This window comes from Phacochoerus africanus, chromosome 7 (assembly GCF_016906955.1).
Source record: "Phacochoerus africanus isolate WHEZ1 chromosome 7, ROS_Pafr_v1, whole genome shotgun sequence".
In the NCBI taxonomy this organism is placed as follows: Eukaryota; Metazoa; Chordata; class Mammalia; order Artiodactyla; family Suidae; genus Phacochoerus; species Phacochoerus africanus.
The window spans coordinates 5,143,569-5,163,349 of NC_062550.1; the positions used below are offsets into that span (position 1 = coordinate 5,143,569).

Sequence of the window (19,781 nt, forward strand, 5' to 3'; positions counted from 1 at the left end):
CACCCTGTACCCTCTGCCCCCAACCCCAAGACGCCACTCCCCGGAAAGAGACCCCAGCCAAGGGGAACAGCCACGAGCTCTCCCCCTGGTCTGGTGTCTATTCCCACGCCCTGCAGCCTCCTTTGTCAGGAGGTGAGACCCGTCCACGCATCTAGAAGAGGCTTCGCGTGGGCTGAGTTCCTGTCTCCGAAAGCAAAGCCGTGGGACAGCCATCCGCCCTTCTCCCCTGCGGCAGCCTCTTGGTGGGGTGGGGCCGGGTGGGGCCGGGTGGGGATCAGGAGGTGCTCGGGACCCGCCTGGGTTAAAGAAGTTTCCCTCCGGCCCCATCCCTCCTCCCGTCGCTTTACAGCGGAGGTCCCGGAAACGGTTGTCCCCTAGCCCGGTCACGGACTCCTCTCTGAATTTATCTGGAACACGAGTAGACAGGCTTCGTCCCGACCGGCCCTCCGGTTCCACCCCGACAGCTGCGCTCAGGGTCCCGGGTGCTTCCCGCCTGGCTTAGTCCAGTTCTGGGCCCTCCTCTCCCATGACTATCCCTGCAGCCGGAGACTCACACACAGCATCGCCCCCTCCCCCTCGAAACACTTTGCTGTCTCGTACATGGGGTACGAAGTGGGGTCCAGTTTCATTCTTTTGCCTGTGGATATTCAGTTGTCCCAGCACCATTTGTTGAAAATACTTCTTTCTGCATTGAATGATCTTTCAGCCTTTGTCAAAAATCAATCAATTAATCCTACATGTAAGGGTTTATTTTCAGATTCTCCATTCTATTCCGTCAATCTATATACCTGTCTTTATGCAAGCATCATATTATCTTGACTCCTGTTGCTTTTGTTTATTTGTTTGTTTGTTTATTTATTTAGTCTTTTGGCAGCTGCACTTCCAGCATATGGAAGTTCCCAGACTAGGGGTCAAATTGGAGCTGTAGCTGCCAGCCTACACCACAGCCACAGCAACCTGGGATCCAAGCTGTGTCTTTGACACTCACAGCAATGCCAGATCCAAACCCGCGAAGCAGGGCTAGGGATCAAACCTGTGTCTTTGTGGCTACCAGTTGGGTTCGTTACCACTGAGCCACAACAGGAACTCCCAACTACTGTTGCTTTAAAAAAAATTTGTTGGAGTTTGGTTGTATTACATAGTTACAAGGTTATATTAGTTTCAGGTGTACAGCAAAGTGAATCAGTTATATGTATGCATATATCCATTCTTTTTTTCCATATAGGTTATTACAGAATATTGAGTAGACTTCCCTGTGCTATACAGTAGGTCCTTGTTCCTTACCTAGTTCATCCACAGTAGTGTGTATATGTTAATCCCATCCTTTGAATTCATCCCTCTCCACCCTGCTTTCTCCTTTGGCGACCTTTAGTGTAATTTCAAAATTTCTGCATTTGTTTCTGTTTTGTCAATAAGTTCTTTTGTATCAATTTTATTAGATTCCACCTATAAGTGGTATCATATGATATTTGTCTTTTTCTGACTGACTTGCTTCACTTAGTATGATAATCTCTAGGTCCATCCATGTGGCTGCAAATGGCGTTATTTCATTCTTTTCAACGACCAAGTAATATTCCATTGTATATCTGTACTACATTTTCTTTATCCATTTCTCTGTTAATGAATATTTAGATTGTTTCCATGTCTTGGCTATTGGAATAATTCTGCAGTGAACATTGGGGTGGATGTATCTTTTTGGGTTATGGTCTCAGGATCAGTGCCCAGGGATTAGGTTGCTGGATCATGTAGTAGTTTTAAAGTTAGTTTTTTAGGGAAACTCTATACTGTTCTCCATAGCGGTTGTACCATTTACATTCCTACCACAGTGTAGGAGGGTTCCCTTTTCTCCACACCCTTTATTGTTTGTAGACCTTTTGATGATGGCCATTCTGACTGGTATGAGGTAATACCTCATGGTTTGGATTTGCATTTCTCCAGTAATTAGTGATACTGAGCATCTCTTTGTGTGCTTTTTGGCCATATGCCTTCTTTGGAGAACTGTCTGTTTAGATCTTATGACCATTTTTTGATTGGGTTGGGTTTTGCTTGTTTTTTTTTTGGATTTATTTTTAAATTATTTTTATTTTTTCCATTATAGTTGGTTTACAGTGCTCTGTCAGTGTACAGCAAAGTGACCCAGTCACACATACATATGTACATTTGGGTTGGGTTTTTTTTAATATATAAAGCTGCATGAGATGTTTGTATATTTTGTAGATTAATCCCTTGTCGATCACTTTGTTTGCAAAGATTTTCTCCCATTCTGTGGGTTGTCTTTTTTTTTTTTTTTAATTGTTTCCTTTGCTGTGCAAAAGCTTTTAAGTTTATTAGGTTCCATTTATTTGTTTTACTTTCATTACTCTAGGAGGTGGGTCCAAAAATTGCTGTGATTTATGTCAGAGTGTTCTCCTATGTTTTCTTCTGAGAGTTTTAAAATATCTGGCCTTATGTCTAGGTCTTTAATCCATTTTGAGTTTATTTTTGTGTGTGTGGTGTGTGGTGTTAGAGAGTGTTCTGATTTCATTCTTTTACATGTAGCTGTCCAGTTTTCCCAGCACCAGTTATCGAGGAGACTGTCTTGATTGTATATTCTTGCCTCCTTTGTCAGAGATTAGTTGACCATAGGCCCAGGTTTACCTCTGGGCCTGCTATCCTTTGACTACTCTTGTTTTGTATTAAGTTTTAAATCAGGAAGTGTAAACCCTATAGCTTTGTACTTATTTTTTACAGGTTGTTTTTGCTGTGCTCAATCTCTTGAGTTTCTTTCTTTCTTTTTGTTTCTTTTTTTTGTCTTTTTTTTTTTTTTTTGGTCTTTCCGGGGTCACACCTATGGCATATGGAGGTTCCCAGGCTAGGGGTCCAATCGGAGCTGTAGCTGCCGGCCTACACCACAGCCACAGCAACACCAGATCTGAGCTGCGTCTGCAGCAACCTACATCACAGCTCATGGCAACACCGGATCCTTAACCACAGAGCGAGGCCAGGGATCGAACCAGCAACCTCATGGTTCCTAGTTGGATTTGTTTCCACTGCACCACAATAGGAACTCCCAATCTCTTGAATTTCTATATGAATTTTAGGATAAGCTTGTCAGTTTCAGCAAACGGCAGCTGAGATTTTGATGAGCATTAAAGTTGAATCTCTAGATCAGTTTGGGGAGTATTGTAATCTTATCCATGAACATGGGATGTCTTTCCACTTATTCAGATCTTTAATTTCTTTCAGTGATGTGGTGTAGTTTCTGTGTACAAATTGTGCACTTCTTTTTAAGTTTACTGTTAAGTATTTTATTCTTTTTGATACTATTTTAAATGGAATTGTATTCTTAATTTTATTTTCAGAGCGTCCATTGCAGTTGTGTACAACTACAGTTGATTTTTGTATGTATATGTAATTTAAAAATGATTTTTGTATATTGATCTTGTGTCCTACACCTTACTGGTTTATTATTTCTAAGAGGTGTGTGTGTGTGTGTGTGTGTGTGAGACTGTATTCCCAAGGATTTTCTATGTTCAAAGTCATGTTAGTGGCAAATAGAGATGGTTTTACTTAATAGTCTCCCATCTGGATACCTTTTATTTCTTTTCTTACCTAATTGCCCTGGCTGGAACCTTCAGTAAGTACAATGTTATAATGCAAATAGACATCCTTGCCTTGTTCCTGCTCTTAGGGGAAAATTTATACTACTTTTATTTTATCATTAAGTATAATATAACAACTGGTTTCATTGATGCTTTTTGTCTGGTCAAGGAAGTTCACTTCTAGTTCTAGTCTATTGAGTGTTTATATCATGCAAGACTCTAGGATCTTGTCTCATCCCATGTTTATGAATTTTCTGCATCAATCGAGATGATCATGTGTTTTTTTTATTGATTTTGTCAATGTGGTATATATGACACTGATTTTTATATGTTCAGCCATTCTTGTATTCCTGGAATAAATCCTACTTGTTCATGCTTTCTTATTCTTTTCATGTGTTGTTGGATTCAGTATGTTTGTACTTTGCTGAGGATTTTTCCTATGTTCATAAGGAACCTTAGCCTTTGGCTTTCTCTTCTGTTGTCTTCGGTTTTGGTATCAAGGTAATACTGGTCTCAGAATGTGTTTGGAAGAGTTCTCTCCTATTCTGTTTTTTTGGAAGTTTTCGAAGAATTGGTTTTAATTCTTATTCTTTAAATATTTGGTAGAATTCACTAGTGAACCCACCTGGTCTTGGTGTTTTTTACAAGGGGAAGTTTTTTGACTGCTAGTTCAATCTCTTATTATAGGTCTATTCAGATTTTCTGTTTCTCTCTCTCTCTTTTTTAAATTTACTTAGCATGAATCTCTCAGATAACACTTACTCTTCTAGAGCAGCCACAATGGAAGAAACCCTTTGCCATCTTTATCTCTCTAACACACGTCTAATGTGGACAAATTCTTTCTAAGTATCTTCATACCCAGGGCTGCTCAGATTCTTCCAGCATGGCCTCTGCAGGTAGCGTTGTATCAAATGCTTTTCCTTCCTTCCTTCCTTCCTTTCTTTCTTTCTAATGATTTTTATTTTTTCCAGTATAGCTGGTTTACAGTGTTCTGTCAATTTTCTACCGTACAGCAAAGTGACCCAGTCACACATAGATATATATTCCTTTTCTCACATTTTCCTCCATCATGCTCTGTCACAAGTGACTAGACCTAGTTCCCAGTGCTGTACAGCAGGATCTCATTGCTTATCCACTCCAAATGCAGTAGTTTGCATCTATTAACCCCAAATTCCCAGTCCATCCCACTCCCTCCCCCTCCCCCTTAGCAACCACAAATCTGCTCTCCAAGTCCATGAGTTTGTTTTCTGTGGAAAGGTTCCTTTGTGCCATATATTACATTCCAGATAGAAGTGATATCATATGATATTTGTCTTTCTCTCTCTGACATACTTCACTTGGTAGAGAGTCTCTAGTTCCATCCATGTTGCTGCAAATAGCATTATTTTGTGTTTTTTTTTAATGGCTGAGTAGTATTCCATTGTTTATATATACCATTTCTTCTTAATCCATGGACATTTAGGTTGTTTCCATGTCTTGGCTATTGTGAATAGTGCTGATATGTGAATAGTGAAAAGATACGGGTGCATGTATCTTTTTTAGTGAAAGTTTTGTCCTTATATGCCCAAGAGTGGGATTGCTGGGTCGTATGGTAGTTCTATATTTAGTTTTCTGAGGTGCCTCCATACTTATTCCATAGTGGTGGTACTGATTTACATTCCTGCCAACAGTGCAGGGGGTTCCCTTTTCTCCACACCCTCTCCAGCATTTGTTATTTGTGGACTTATTCATGATGCCGTTCTGACTGGTGTGCTGTTTCCTTTATAGTCAGTTTCAGTAGCTTGTATCTTTCTAAACAATATTCCATTTCATGTGTATTATATAATTTGTCGGTATGCAATTAATGGTTAATAGTATTCCTTCACCTTTCTGTTGTTGTTGTTGTTTGGTCTTTGTAAAGTCAGTAGTGATGTACTCTTTTTTTTTTTTTGGCTGTGCCCATGGCTGGCAGAAGTTCCTAGCCAGGCATTGATCCCTTGCCACAGCAGCGACCCACACTGTCTCAGTGACAACTCTGGATCCTTAACCCACTTTGTCATAAGAGAACTGTCTCTTTCATTCTTGATTTTAGTAATTTGAGTGTTTCTCATTTTTCTTCATTAGTCTAGCTAAAAATTTACCTGTTTTCTGATCTTATAAAGGGCCAACTTTTTTTTTTTTTTGTCTTTTCTAGGGCCACACTTGCCGCATATGGAGGTTCCCAGGCTAAGGGTCTAATCGGAGCTGTAGCTGCCGGCCTACACCAGAGCCACCAAAACTCGGGATCTGAGCCACATCTGAGACCTACACCACAGCTCATGGCAATGCCAGATCCTTAACCCACTGAGCGAGGCCAGGGATCGAACCCAAAACCTCATGGTCCCTAGTCAGATTTGTTAACCACTGAGCCATGATGGGAACTCCATAAAGAGCCAAATTTAATTTTGTTGGCTTTCTCTATTGTTTTCTATTCTTGATTCTATTTACTTCTGCTCTAATCTTTATTATTTCCTTCATTCTCCTCACATTGGGTTTAGTTTACTCTTATTTTTAAAGTTTCTTAAAGAAGGTTAAATTAATAATTTGACATTTTATTTTTTAATATAGGCTTTTACAGCTACAATTTTTACTCTAAGTACTGCTTTAGCTGCATCCCATATGTTGGTATGTTGTGCCTTCGTTTTCACCCATCTAAAAATATTTGCTAATTTCTCTTACGACTTTTTTTATTTGACTCATTGCTTAAGAGTGTGTTGTTTAATTTCCACATATTTGTGAATTACCTATCTGTTGTTACTTATTTTTAATTTCACTCCAGTGTGGTTGGAGAACATACTTTGATCTTTTCTTTTCATTTCTTTGTCTTTTTAGGGCCGTATCTGTGGCATATGGAAGTTCCCAAGCTGGGGTTTGAATTGGAACTGTAGCTGCCAGCCTACACCACAGCCACAGCAACTCAGGATCTGAGCCACGTCTGCAACCTACACCACAGCTCATGGCAATGCCAGATCCTTAACCCACTGAGCAAGGCCAGGAATTGAACCCACATCCTCACAGATACTAGTTGGGTTCATTACCACTGAGCCACGACGGGAATTCCAGGCAGCTGAAATTTTAAACAGTTGCCCCTGAATTTTTTTCAGCAAACATCTTTTAACAGTAGCTTGTTCTGACTGGGCAAGCTCTGAACCAGTTCAAATAAAGACAGTTCTTCTCTGCTGTGTGAGTGGGGTCTTTCAGAGAGCGACAGGTAAGGCACACAATGCAAATGTTCTGAAAACGGGGCTTTGAAGGAGCTCCAACCCTGTTCTTCCCCTTCTGGTGACTCGCATGCTGCCGAGTTTCCCTTTGATTGCAGGGTATTGGTTTCCAGGCTCCTGCAGATTTGGGGGTGAGGGGATATGGGAACTGGGGAAGTCAAAATGCAATGAAATGACGTTCTCCGAGATTCTGGCATCTTTCGTGAATAAGTGCTCCCCAGATTGCTGCAAACCTTTGGTTAATTCGCGGAGTTCCGAAACAGCTGATTCTAAGAGTCTTTGCCAGTGTTTTCATTACTTTTTTGGAGAGGATTTTCAGAGGTCCTTACTCTCGCATTTTTGGTGCTCTCGTCCCCAGCTCTGCCCTGCGTGTCGGATGTGCAGTGAGGCACTTCAGGGGTGCTCAGAGGTCCTGAACTTCCCACCCTCTTTGCCTTCCTAAGGAATGAGTCAGTGGTGGTTGAGGTGCAGGTGGATTCTTCTCTGCAGATGCCTCTTTGTTTTCCCATTTTTGAAGATTATTGGATCTGTTATAAAAACAAGGTGTCTGCAGTCGGGATTTTGTGTTTATTTTAAGATTAGTCTTTGAAACCTTGGCAAGAAGGTCATGACTAGCAGCATTTTTACAGCTTCCAGCTGCCCTTTCAGAAAAGGAAGAGAGAAGAGGTTGGCCTCGTTTGTAATATGTGCTGGAAGCTCATGTAACTTATTTTCTTTTATATCACAGGGATTGAATGTGCAGGATGGCGGCCGTACCGCATCAGCGCACTTTGGGTCCTCACCCGCAGAAATCACACATTTGAGACCCCACTCTTCACCGTGTAGAGTGTATTCAAGGAATGGTTTCCAAATATGTCCACACCTTCTTCAAGTAAGTAACCCTGAGCCGATAAAACTAACGTAGATACCATTCTGCGTGCTTAGTATGTGCTAAACTCTGTACCAAAGCTGCACGTCACTTAATCCTCATGACAAAACTGGGAACGGAGTTCTTTTATCGTCCCTGTTTTCTTAGTGGGGAACCTGAGACACAGGTTGATCAAGCTAGGTGGCAGTGTTGGGATTTGAACCCTGATGTGTGATTCCGGGATCCATGGCATGAACCAGTCTGTTATCTCACACACTGCCTCGCTCAATTTTTTCCTAATTTTGTTTGACTTGGGAAAGTATTGAGATTTTTGCTTGGGTTGCAAAGATGTCCTCGTAATTGTGATCTTTTAATTTTTAGTGTGTTCTTAATTAATAGACTTTGCTGTTGCGTCGTGTCCAGTTTACAGAAAAACCGAGCCCCACGACAGCGAGGCCCCGTCCAGCTCCTCCCTGCGCCCCCACTTGTCCTCATCACTGACGTTTGCCGTCTGGTGCCATCGTCCTTTCTGTTGCTGAGCCACGTTCTCTGGGCTGCGCCTTCTCTGGGCTTTGATACACGTATCATGACATGTGTCCAGCGTTACCGCGTCCTGCAAACAGCTCACGGCCCCAGGCCCCTGTGCTCTGCCTGTGCACCCCTCCTTCTCCCTAATTGCAGGCAACCGCTGGTTTCCTTACTGTCTCCCTAGTTTTGCCTTTTTCGGAGGGTCATTTCATTGGAATCATAGCATCCGTAGCCTTTTCAGATTGGCTTCTTTCAGTTACCAATATGCACTTAAGGCTCCTTCGTGTCTTTTCGCGATGTGATAGTTCATTTCTTTTTATCTCTGGATAACATCCTCTTGTGTGGATGTGCAGCAGGTTATTCACACCTGAAGGACATTTTCGTTGCTCTCCTGCTTGGCGGTGATGAATAAAGCTGCAGGAAACAGCATCGGGTTTTGTGCAGACGTAAAGGTTTACCGTATTTGGCTCACTCGGTTTTAAAGTAATAAAATTTGACATTATAATTTCCCCCAAGTATCTGGCTTTTCATTTGTTCTCGCCTCCCTCACAAATGTCTTCTGAGCCCTCGTGTGTGACGAGCACTGTCCTAGGTCCTGAGGCTGGAGAGACGGGTCCAGCGGAGGGTCCGCCTGGAGGGGCCCAGGGTCTGGAGGGGGACAGGAGGAGTTCCAGCAGAGCGAGACCAGGGCCGGCACAGGAGCGAGGACCAAGCTCCGTGAGCACCCAGCCTGCGGGGCCGGAGGGCCTCAGGGGACGTAACGCACGGAGAGACGGGGTTTTGCCTTGAAAGTGGAGGAAAGGCTTGCTAGTCAGAGGTCACACAAGCCACCTGTGCTCTCCTACCATCCGCGAGACTCTAATGGCGAGGCCACAGGTGTCTCCCAGAGAGCCGGGGAACACCGACTCTTTCAGATGGCCGTGTCCGCCCCGTCTCAGGAGGGAGGGGCGAACGGATGTTGGGGGGATAACTGGCAATTTCCAACACCAACATTTATCATCAGTAATGTGCTCCAGTGCCGTCGTGCCACACCCACAGTACACTCTGGACGTGTCTTAACCAGCTTTCTGGATGGGGCGGCGTGGGATTCCTGGGTTAAAGGGCCTTCACACTCGCAAGATAAAACTGCGCCACGACGGGAACTCCTTGGTTTTTTTTTTTTTTTTTTAATATACTGGACTATTTTTTCTTTTCTAAATAAAATTTATATATAAAAATAAAAGGAGTTCCCGTCGTGGCACAGTGGTTAATGAATCCGACTAGGAACCATGAGGTTGCGGGTTCGCTCCCTGCCCTTGCTCAGTGGGCTAACAACAATCCGGCGTTGCCGTGAGCTGTGGTGTAGGTTGCAGACACAGCTCGGATCCCGTGTTGCTGTGGCTCTGGCGTAGGCCGGTGGCTACAGCTCTGATTCGACCCCTAGCCTGGGAACCTCCATATGCCTCGGGAGCGGCCCAAGAAATAGCAAAAAGACAAAAAATAAAATAAAATAAAATAAAAATAAAAATAAATAAAAATTACCTCCACCCATGCGTAATGTCTCCTCGTGCCCCTTTCCTCTCCAAAGGTGACCACCACGAAGTGCCCAGCTGGCCTCTCTTGTGCGTGTCATGTAGAGTCACACATGTAGGTTTGCACTCGTGTAGCTCGTATTAAACCAGCGCAACTCATGGGACGAATCTGTGAGCCACAGATATTACACCCTGTTTCCTTTTAAGATATTTTTTGCTGGAGTTCCCGTTGTGGCACAGTGGTTAACGAATCCGACTAGGAACCATGAGGTTGCGGGTTCGGTCCCTGCCCTTGCTCAGTGGGTTAACGATCCGGCGTTGCCGTGAGCTGTGGTGTAGGTTGCAGACGCGGCTCGGATCCCGCGTTGCTGTGGCTCTGGCGAAGGCCGGTGGCTACAGCTCCGATTCGACCCCTAGCCTGGGAACCTCCATGTGCTGCAGGAGTGGCCCAAGAAATAGCAAAAAGACAAAAAAAAAAGTGTTTTTTGCTGTGTGTTTCTGTTTCCGTTGGAATAATTTCTATTGACCCGACGTTGCATCCTTTCTTCTACTGGGTACAGAGTCTACTCTTAAGCAAATGAGTTCATCACTTCAGTAGCTTTTTTTTTTTTTTTTTTTTTTAGCATTTCTAGCTTTTTCATGTTCCGTGAGAAACCAGTTTCCACCTCTTTGCTGAAATGCCCCACACGTTCAGCGTGTTGTCAGTTTTCCCTTCATCTCTTTAACGCGTTTGTCATTCTTAAAGACCTGAGCGTTTTTACATCTGTTCTCCCCGTGGGTCTTGTGATGATTGTTTTTGCTCTTATTAATCAGGTCACCGTTTCTCAGTTCCATTGTCTGGCAATTTAGAAAGAGTTAACGCTAGACAATTGTGTAAAGAAAGAGTAGACACAGAAGTAAATCATAATTACCGGTAGGAAAAAGGGACGCCCCTTTTCCGCTCGGGCTGCAGATAAGGTGGGCTGGCTGTGTAATCTCTCAGTTGAGCCGAGTCTGGACTTGGCTGCAGTTCGCTTAGATTCAGGTGACCCCTTGGTACACACACTTCTTTTCAGTGGAGATCTGAGCGCTGCTGAGACTCTATCCAGTTCTGCTCCACGGGCTGGCTGCCAGCTTGGCATCCCAGGGGAGCTCTGCTTGACAGCCTTCCTGCCACTTTGTGGGTGTTTCTGGGGAGCTGTCTTTGTCCTGCAGCTCCTCCCCTTGCTTTGGGAGGTCTCCCTGTGCCCTGCCACCCTGCCTCCAGTCTAGAGTGGGCCACGGAGGTGCCCCTGGCGAGGGCTTTGTGTGCTTCGGAGGGATTTGCCTCCGGTCTGTCCTCAGCCTTGGCGAGCAGCTGCCTGACACTTAGGAAGACCCTGCATGCTCGGGCGTGTCTTGCAGCTCACCTGCTCGCTCCCAGCCCTGGGGTGCCACCTACGCCACGTACGAGGACCCACGAGGACAGGTGTAGGCCGGCTGTGTGACTGAGGCTCTCAGGCTGCAAATCCACGGGACTGGTCCACGTGGCTACTAAGCAGTTGGTGACAGGTTTCTCTGTACTTGTGGCTAGAATAAGCTTGCTTCTCTCCCCAAGGCTCTGAATGGATGCAGAGTCACGGGTCTTTTCTCTCCAAGGAGTGACTGGTTTGGTTTCTCTCCAAGGAGAACCCAAAATTTAGTTTCTTTGCATCCTGTTTTCCGACCATCTTCAAAAACCCTCTCTCTTTTAGCTTATCCACTTGGTCTCATTGTTAGGGTCAGAGTGACAGCCTGCTGTGACTTTCTGTGCCGTAAACAGATGTAGGACGTTTTGTCAGATTCCCCTGTAGAGAGATTATAGCAGGTTATGCGTGTTTGGCTCCTGCTTCCATTTTAAACCTCAGAAGTTGCATTAGCCTTGTGAAAGAAAAAGTTTTCCTTCAGGTAAATTCGGATCGTTTCAAAGCAATATTTTCTGACACTTTAGAATTAGAATTATCGACTGCCAAGATGGGGCTTCTTGGAAAGCAACTGAAAATACCCATGAAAAGTCTGAAAGAAGATTTTGAGATGGAGACAGAGATGAACAAGGGGTCCCTCTGTGGTGCCAGGAGCGGGGGTTCTGGGCTGCACGGGCCCCGGGACAAGCGCTCTTCGCCAGCTGCTCAGGGGTCCTGCAGCTGCACCTTGTCGGTCAGTGGCTGCTGAGGGTCAAAGCCACAGTCAGAACCAGCGAGGGCAGCAGGGAGGGACCCCGCATGTCAGGCATCCTTGGGGTTCTTGTGGGAGATTGAAGTCCCTCCTGCTCCCCCAGGCTCTGTGCCCAGTTCCTCTCTGCCTGCCTGCCCTCCCCCAGGTCCCCAAACACCACCTGTAACAGACAGCAGGTCCCCTGGGGCCTCCGTCCCAAGCCCCAGGTCGAATCTGCAGTCACCCCCCGCCGCCCTGTCCACTTGGACTTCATCTGGCATCTCCAGCTTGAGCTGGTTGAACCTCTCTCGGTGCCCAGCGTTCTCCATCCTGGTAAAGGGCACCGTCCTGTAGCTAGTTCCTCAAGGGCAGGGAATTATCCTTGATTTCATTTTCTCTTTGTGACCCCCCCGCCCCACCACCTTGCCAGCCAATCTGTCAGCAAGACCTTGTCAGCTTCGTTTCTAGGTTGCATCTGGAATCTCCGCAGCGCCCCCTACCACCACGTCCAGGGTGACACCTGGTTCAAGCCACAGTCACCTCTTTTATTTATTTATTGTTTATTTTTTTAAGCTTTGTTGGCGTCTAGTTGATTCACAAGGTTGTGATAATTTCTGTTGTACAACCAAGTGATTGTGTTACGCACGTCCCCACATCACCTCCTCTTGGAGGCTTGGAATTGCCTCCTCTCAGGGTCTCCTCGCCTCATTCTGGTCCCTCTATAATCTACACTCCTCCTGGCAGCCAGAGGGATGTGTAATACAATAACCTACTGCTTGAACTCTCCTGAGCTTCCTGTCGGCCTCGGAGAGAAAACCGGCCCTCGTGCGGGCACCCGGAGCATCGCCCACGCCCACCCTGATCTCGGCCATCACTGCCCGCCGTGCTCACCGCCGTCCACCCCGGCCTCCAGCCCACCTGCTCGCATCAGGCTCCCCCTGCCTGGGGCTCTACCGGAGGCCATGCTCCCTGTCGAGGACATGCTTCCCCCAGCTGTCAGCGGGCTGGCCCCCTTTCTCATTCTGGCTTCTGCTCATCAAATCCTAGAGGCTCTCCCTGTCCCATGGCTCCCCAGCTGCCCTCCAGCTCTTTCTGTCCTGCTGCCTGTGCAGCTCCCGGCACGACCTATGGCGTATCTGTTTATCTTACCGACTTTGCTGTTTCTTGTCTTGCTTCTCCCTCCAGAGTCTAAGCTTTCCAAGAGGAGGCCTTCCCATCTTACTCACTGCAGTCACCGTCAGTGTCTAGAGCAGCAGCTGAAATACGATAGGTGCTCAGAAATTCTTTTTTCTTTTCTTTTTTTTTTTTTTAAGGGCCACACCTGTGGCATATGGAGATTCCCAGGCTAGGGGTTGAATTGGAGCTACAGCTGCCAGCCTGCACCCCAGCTACAGCAACGTGGGATCCAAGCTGTATCTGCAACCTACGCCACAGCTCATGGCAACACTGGGTCCTTAACCCACTGAGCGAGGCCAGGGATCAAAGCTGCACCCTCCTGGATGCCAGTCAGATTCATTTCCGCTGAACCACGTAGGGATCTCCAGAAATTTTTTTGAGTGTGGGAATTGCACGTCCTTGAAAGTCAGTGCCCGAAAGCCCCTCTTCCCCTCGAGCTGCCTGTCGGGCTTCCCTGCGGCTCCCATGCATCTCCTCTAGGCCGCAACTGCTGCTCCCATTGGACACCTAGCCCAGGAACTTCTATATGCTGCCGGTGCGGACATAAAGAGAAAAATGGATGCCATCGGCTACACCTTCCAACACTCCCTTTCTCACCACTCACCCAGCTACCCACGCCAGATACATGAGCTCCTGTTTTTTTTCCCCTTTCTAATGTTATTATATTATATTGATTGAAATGTAACTTTCAGAGGTAAAAAAAAGACTTCAGGTTTGTCATTGCAGGTCATCTACTTGTACACCTAGACGTAGCAGAAGAAATACCGTTTTTGATTTTTGTGTGATGGTAGTACACAGTGAAATGGTGTTAGTATCTCAGCTTTAAGTGCGTTTAGTAAATAGCTGTCTCTCTTTTATAGCCACAGCGATGGCCAATCCGATGCTGTCATCCTTAGACGTTAAACGGATTTTGTTTCAAAGAATTACCAACGAAGGAGATGACTTGAAGAAAGCCTTCCACCTGCTCGACACCAGTAACGACAGGACGGTGTCGAAGAATGAACTGAGAAGGGTCATCGCAGACTTCCTGCTGCCTCTCACGAGAGAACAGTTTCAGGACATTCTGGCTCAGGTACGGTGCAGGGAAGACCTAGAATCACCCACTGCAGAGGAGATGCTGGAGATGTCAGGAGCATGTAGCCTGGCCTAGCTTTCCCTCTCACTGTCCCAAATAAAGTTGAATTCGTCACGGTTAAATTTGGGCAGATTTGGGACAATCGTCATGTGCTTATGTAGCCCTATTGCAATCATTTTCTTTTTTCTTTTTTACTGAGGTTTGTTTGTTTGTTTGTTTTTGTTTTTTGCTGCACCCAAAGCTTGTGGAAGTTTCCAGGCCCCGGGACCGAGCCCACGAGAACCCCCGCTGCCATTGCAGCTGGTGCCATTGCTGCAGCAGTGAGTGCTGGATCCTTAACTCGCTGTGCCACAGGGGACTTCTTGTAGCTGACTTTTTCGAGGCTTCCATATAAAGAGTATCTGGTCAGCTTCTGTTTTGAAACTTAGTGTTTGCCGTTGTTCTTCCCTCAAGTAGTCATTGAGCATCAACTGTATGCTCAACTCAGTGTGGAGCCGTTCGAGAGTTTTCAGCTATTATGTCTTTAAATATTTTTTCCTACCTCATCTTCTCTCTCAGGCATTTTGGTATTGTCCTACAGACCCCTTCGGCTCTGCTCATTTTTAAAAAATAGTTAAAATATTTCCTCTGCGTTTTTCAGATTGGATAATATCCTTTGATCTATCCTCAAGTTCACTGACTCCATCTTAGCATCTCCATTCTGCTAGTAAGCCCATTTGGTGAACATTTTAAATTTTAGACATTGTATTTTTCAGTTCTAGAATTTCATTTTGTTATTTTTTTTTAATAATTTCTATTTATCTGTTTAGATTTCTTTGTTTTTCTTTCAATTATGGACATGTTTCTTTTAACTCACTGAGCACAGTTAAAATAGCTGCTTAAAAGTTCTTGTCTGGTGGAGTTCCCATCGTGGTTCAGTGGTAATGAATCTGACTAGTATCCATGAGGATGCAGGATCCCTGGCCTTGCTCAGTGGGTTAAGGATCTGGTGTTGCTGTGAGCTGTGGTGTAGGTTGCAACTGTGGCTTGGATCCTGTGTTGCTGTAGCTGTGGTGTAGGTTGCAGCTGTGGCTTGGATCCTGTGTTGCTGTGAGCTGTGGTGTAGTTTGCAGCTGTGGCTTGGATCCTGTGTTGCTGTGGCTGTGGTGTAGGCCGGCAGCTGCAGTTCCGATTGGACCCCTAGCCTGGGAACTTCCATATGCCACGAGTGTGGCCCTAAAAAGCAAAAAAAGAAGAAAAAAGAAAAAGCAAAAAAAAAAAGTCCTTGTCTGGTAATTCTAACGTCTGGGTCGTTTCAGGGTTGGCCTGCTTTGATTATTTTTTTCCCTTGAGAAGGATCACATTTCTCTGGTTCTTATTTATTTATTTATTTTTTTGTTCCTGCTGCATGTGGAAGTTCCTGAGCCAGGGATCAAACCTGCACCACAGCTATAACCAGAGTCACAGCAGTGACAATGCTGGATCCTTAACCCACTGAGCCATGAGGGAACTCCTGGTTCTTCATTTCTGAGTGTATTTGGATAATATCCAAGACCAGTTCTATTCAGGAGAAATGTCATGTGAGCCGCATATGTAATTTTAAATTTTCTAATAGCTTCATTACAAAAATAAAAAGAAATAGCTGAAGCTAATTTTAATAATATTTTACTTTAACCAAATATATCCAAAATCTTTTCTCATTTCAACATGTAATTGTTGGAATGGTGGGGAAGAAGGAGGCAGAGGCTGGGGCCGTGAGATTGCAAGCAGAGTTTATTGACCAACGGAGTGGTCGGGAGCTCTGAACAAGCAAGACTCCACTCCCCCATCCCTTCGGGGGGGGGGGGCACGCCCACCCACCCTCCTCCTCCCCCCCACCCTCCTCCTCCCCCCCGAAGGGGAGTGCTTGGTTTTTAAAGATAGGGGTCGTTTTTGCTGAGTCCTGTAGTCCGCGGTTGGTATTTGGGAATACTGTGTCATCTTTAGCCTTGTCCTTGGGGCTCTCTTTGTTTGACGGACCTCAGTCTGTTCCATAAGAAGGAGTCTGCAAGTCTGGATTTGGCTGGGGTATGCTGATTTTTTTGTCTTTTTATGCCTTGTTTTATTTCCTCCCTAAGAGCAATCAGGATTTTAAAAGTGGTGGTAAGATATTTTACATTTTTTCCTGTGTCCTAAGTCTGCGAAGCCTGGCGTTGCTTCATATTTACAGCGGGCCTTGGTTCCAACACTAAATTTCCACTGGGATATACTTTATCTGTATTTAGGTTTCATAAAATTTGCAGTTGAAGTACTGGATTCACATACCTCGTCATTTTAAACTGAAAAGTTTTCCCAAGATGGAGTTAATTTTAGAGTTGAAGTTAATTTACATTAAACGTAAGCCAACGATTCAGTTCATCCACTGCGCTCGCCGCGTTTCAAGGGCTCAGGAGTCACGAGAGGTGGCTGATTAGACAGCGCAGGGCTAAACCTTGTGTGTGCTGCGCTGCGGAGACCCTGGGTTCTGTTGTTTTCCTCCAAGGCTTTTGGTGCTCTTGCTCTGGTAGGCTGTTCCGCTGTAAATTCTGCCTTGCCTGCAGTGGGCAGTTGTCGCATCTCGGTTCAGCCCTTTTGCCTTTAGCTGGGACTCTCATCTGCACAGGCGTGGTTCAGGCGTCAGCTGGAAACGTGGACGGAGCCTGTACCCAGGGAGTGGGTCTCCTCCTCTGTCTCTCTCCTGCATCAGATTCCCTTCGCATTTTTAATGGCTGTGGTTGCTTTGGGCTCAGTCTGATGGTTCTCCCGGCCAGAAAAATACTGGGTTTTTTTTTTGGGTGGGTGGTTAGGCCCTTTGTTCTGGGCACTGACTGCGCCCTGCTCTTAGGTACAAAGCCATCAAGAACAGGAAACTCCCTCCATACGTGTCCCTTCTGCTAAGTTCTGACTTCCTTCAAAATCTGCCTGCTTTCTTTCACTACCCAGAGCCTTTATTGTGTTATTTTTTACTTTAAATTTATTTTTATTTTTGTCTTTTGTCTTTTTAGGGCCGCACCTGCAGCATATGGAGGTTCCGGGGCTAGGGGTCCAATCGGAGCTACAGCTGCTAGCCTACACCACAGCCACAGCCACGTGGGATCCGAGCTGCACCTGCGAGCTACACAGCTCAAGGCAACGCCGGATCCTTAGCCCACTGCTTAAGGCCAGGGATCGAACCCACAACCTTCTGGTTACCAGTCGGGTTCATTAACCACTGAGCCACTACAGGAACTCGTATTCTTTTATTAATTTTTTGTTTTTCTTTTTTAGGGCTTCACCCATGGCATATGGAAGTTCTCAGGCTAGGGGTTGAATCGGAGCTACAGCTGCTGGCCTACACCACAACCACAGCAACGTGGGATCTGAGCTGCATCTGCGACCTACACTATAGCTCACGGCAACGTTGGATCCTTAACCCACTGAGCAAGGCCAGGCATCGAACCCCAGTCCTCATGGATACTGGTTGGGGTTGTTACAGCTGAGCCACACCGGGAAATCCCATCCAGAGCCTTTCGATAGTTATTTTTTATATTTTGACAGAGGTTATGGGTGTTGTCTGTGGGAGGTTAGTCTGTTAAGAGCTTTCTGTGCCACAACTTCTTCCGCTTTATCATTTAAAAAAAAGCAATCGCAAAGTTACAGACAAGTTGGAAGTACAGTGCAGAGAACATTTGTTCTTCCCCTAAGCCATTTAGGAGTAAGCTGCTCCGTTTCTTCAAATATTTCAGTGTGTGTTTCCTTAAAACAGGGACTGTTCCATACACCCGCCCTCCAGCCGTCACGATAAGGACGTTAACTTCACCTCACGCCTGCGTCTCAGCCCCAGGCCCCAGGTCAGATCCGTGCGGTGCGTTTGGCGAGTCTCCTTTCGTCGAGGACAGTTCTTCAGCCTTTCCTTGGTCTTCAGGACCGGCACACCGTGAGGCTCGCGGGCCTGCTATCTTGTAGAGTGTCCCCAGCTTGGGCTCCTTGGCTGTCCCCTGATGGCCAGATTCCAGCTTGCATCTTCGGCAGGAATGTCTCAGGAACCATCCCCTTTTCTTAGGTTGCAGGGGATTTCAGTCTGTCCTGCCACTGCAGCTGTTTGTTTTGGTCACTCGATTAAAGTGGGATCTGTCGGATCCGTCTCTCTTTTTCACGGTTGAGGACTCTCGATCCACGTTGTAAGCATCTTGTGCGGGAAGGTGAACCGACGCAGGTGTGCCATTCCTCACCAAACTGGCGTTTATTGCTTATATATCTGCAGACTGAAGAGTTCCTATTTTACTAGCAAGCAGGTTCTGATCCATCACTTTCATTACTTATTTTGATGCCCCATTTGCCCCTAATTTAGCCAGTAGGGGCCCTTCATGCTGGTTTCTCTGTCATTTGGACATGTCCCTGTCATTCCTTGCTTTCTGATCCAAGACATTATAAACTCACCTGTACTCTCCCTGCCTCGGCCTTACTTTCCTTGTCTTGGTCTTGGACTCATCCATTTCTCTAGAGAGCTCTGGTTACTTCTCTTTTTTTGGACAGCCCGCAGCACATGGAGTTCCCAGGCCAGGGATCCGATCCCAGCCATAGTTGCGACCTAAGCCACAGCTGCAGCAAGCAGTGCTGGATCCTTAACCCACTGTGCCAGGCCGGGGATCAAACCTGCATCCCAGCGCTCCCAAGACACCGCCAATCCTGTTGCGCCACAGTGGGAACCTCTCTGGTTACTTCTAAAGGAAAAAGGTATCCAGCATCTGGGATCTGGGCACTAGGGCTGCTCATTGTCACCGGATGTCACTGCTCCAGGCCCTGGAAATGGGCAGAGGTCTAGGGGATGCATTGCCTGTGTGTGTGCATGCCTGTGTGTGCCTGTGTGTGTGTGTGCGTCTCTGTGTGTGTGTGCCTGTGTGCCTGTGTGTGTGTGTGCCTGTGTGTATGTGTGTGCCTGTGTGTGTGTGCCTGTGTGTGCCTGTGTGTGTGTGAGCCTGTGTGCGTGTCTGTGTGCCTGTGTGTGTGCCTATGTGTGTGTGTGCGTGTCTGTGTGCCTGTGTGTGTGCCTGTATGTATGTGTGTGTGCCTGTGTGTGTGTGCGTGCGCGCGCGTCTGTGTGTGTGTGCCTGTGTGTGCGTGTCTCTGTGCCTGTGTGTGTGTGTGCCTGTGTGTATGTGCGTGTGCCTGTGTGTGTGTGTGTGCCTGTGTGTGTGTGTGTGCCTGTGTGTGTGCACGTCTGTGTGTGTGCCTGTGTGTGTGCACATCTGTGTGTGTGCCTGTGTGTGTGTGTGTGCATATGCACACGCATTTACATCTACATTTATTTCCACATCAGTCTCTCTATTGCAAACCATGAGTTCACACCAGTAACCCCAATTCTAACCCAGTAGCCGGGGTTCATTCTCATTTTCTCACCTTGCTTATCTGCAGCTACCTTTTCAGACGGTGAGAAGCTTGGCTTCTGCTGCTCTCAGTATATTTGCTTATTTGATCCATTCCCCAGGTGTGACCCACCTCCCATCTCCAGCACTCCCCGTCCCCATCCCGCCTGGGCCAAGGCTGCTCGGACCACCCCAGCTCCCCCATGTTGCAGACACCATTTTTTCTCAGCCCCATCTCATGACTTTAGGACTGAATTGTTAGGAAACAGGGGAGAAGGGAAGGGGGAGAAAGAGGAAGAGCTTTTCGTTTCTTCTTTAAAGAAATAGTTCC

The 19,781-nt window shown here is 46.2% G+C and overlaps 1 protein-coding gene across 4 annotated transcripts in view; it reads left to right on the plus strand.

Moving 5' to 3' along the window:
• Nucleotides 1–19,781, plus strand: part of EFCAB6 (EF-hand calcium binding domain 6) — a 236,080-nt gene that overhangs the window by 14,398 nt on the left and 201,901 nt on the right. For all 4 annotated transcript variants that reach the window (XR_007135738.1, XM_047786044.1, XM_047786045.1 and 1 more), the window contains exons 2-3: nt 7,548–7,691; nt 13,894–14,105. Coding sequence is in view for 3 of the 4 variants with exons in the window: in XM_047786044.1 (XP_047642000.1) it covers nt 7,673–7,691; nt 13,894–14,105 (231 nt within the window). In the remaining variant the exon portion in view is untranslated. The remainder of the gene's footprint in view (nt 1–7,547; nt 7,692–13,893; nt 14,106–19,781) is intronic.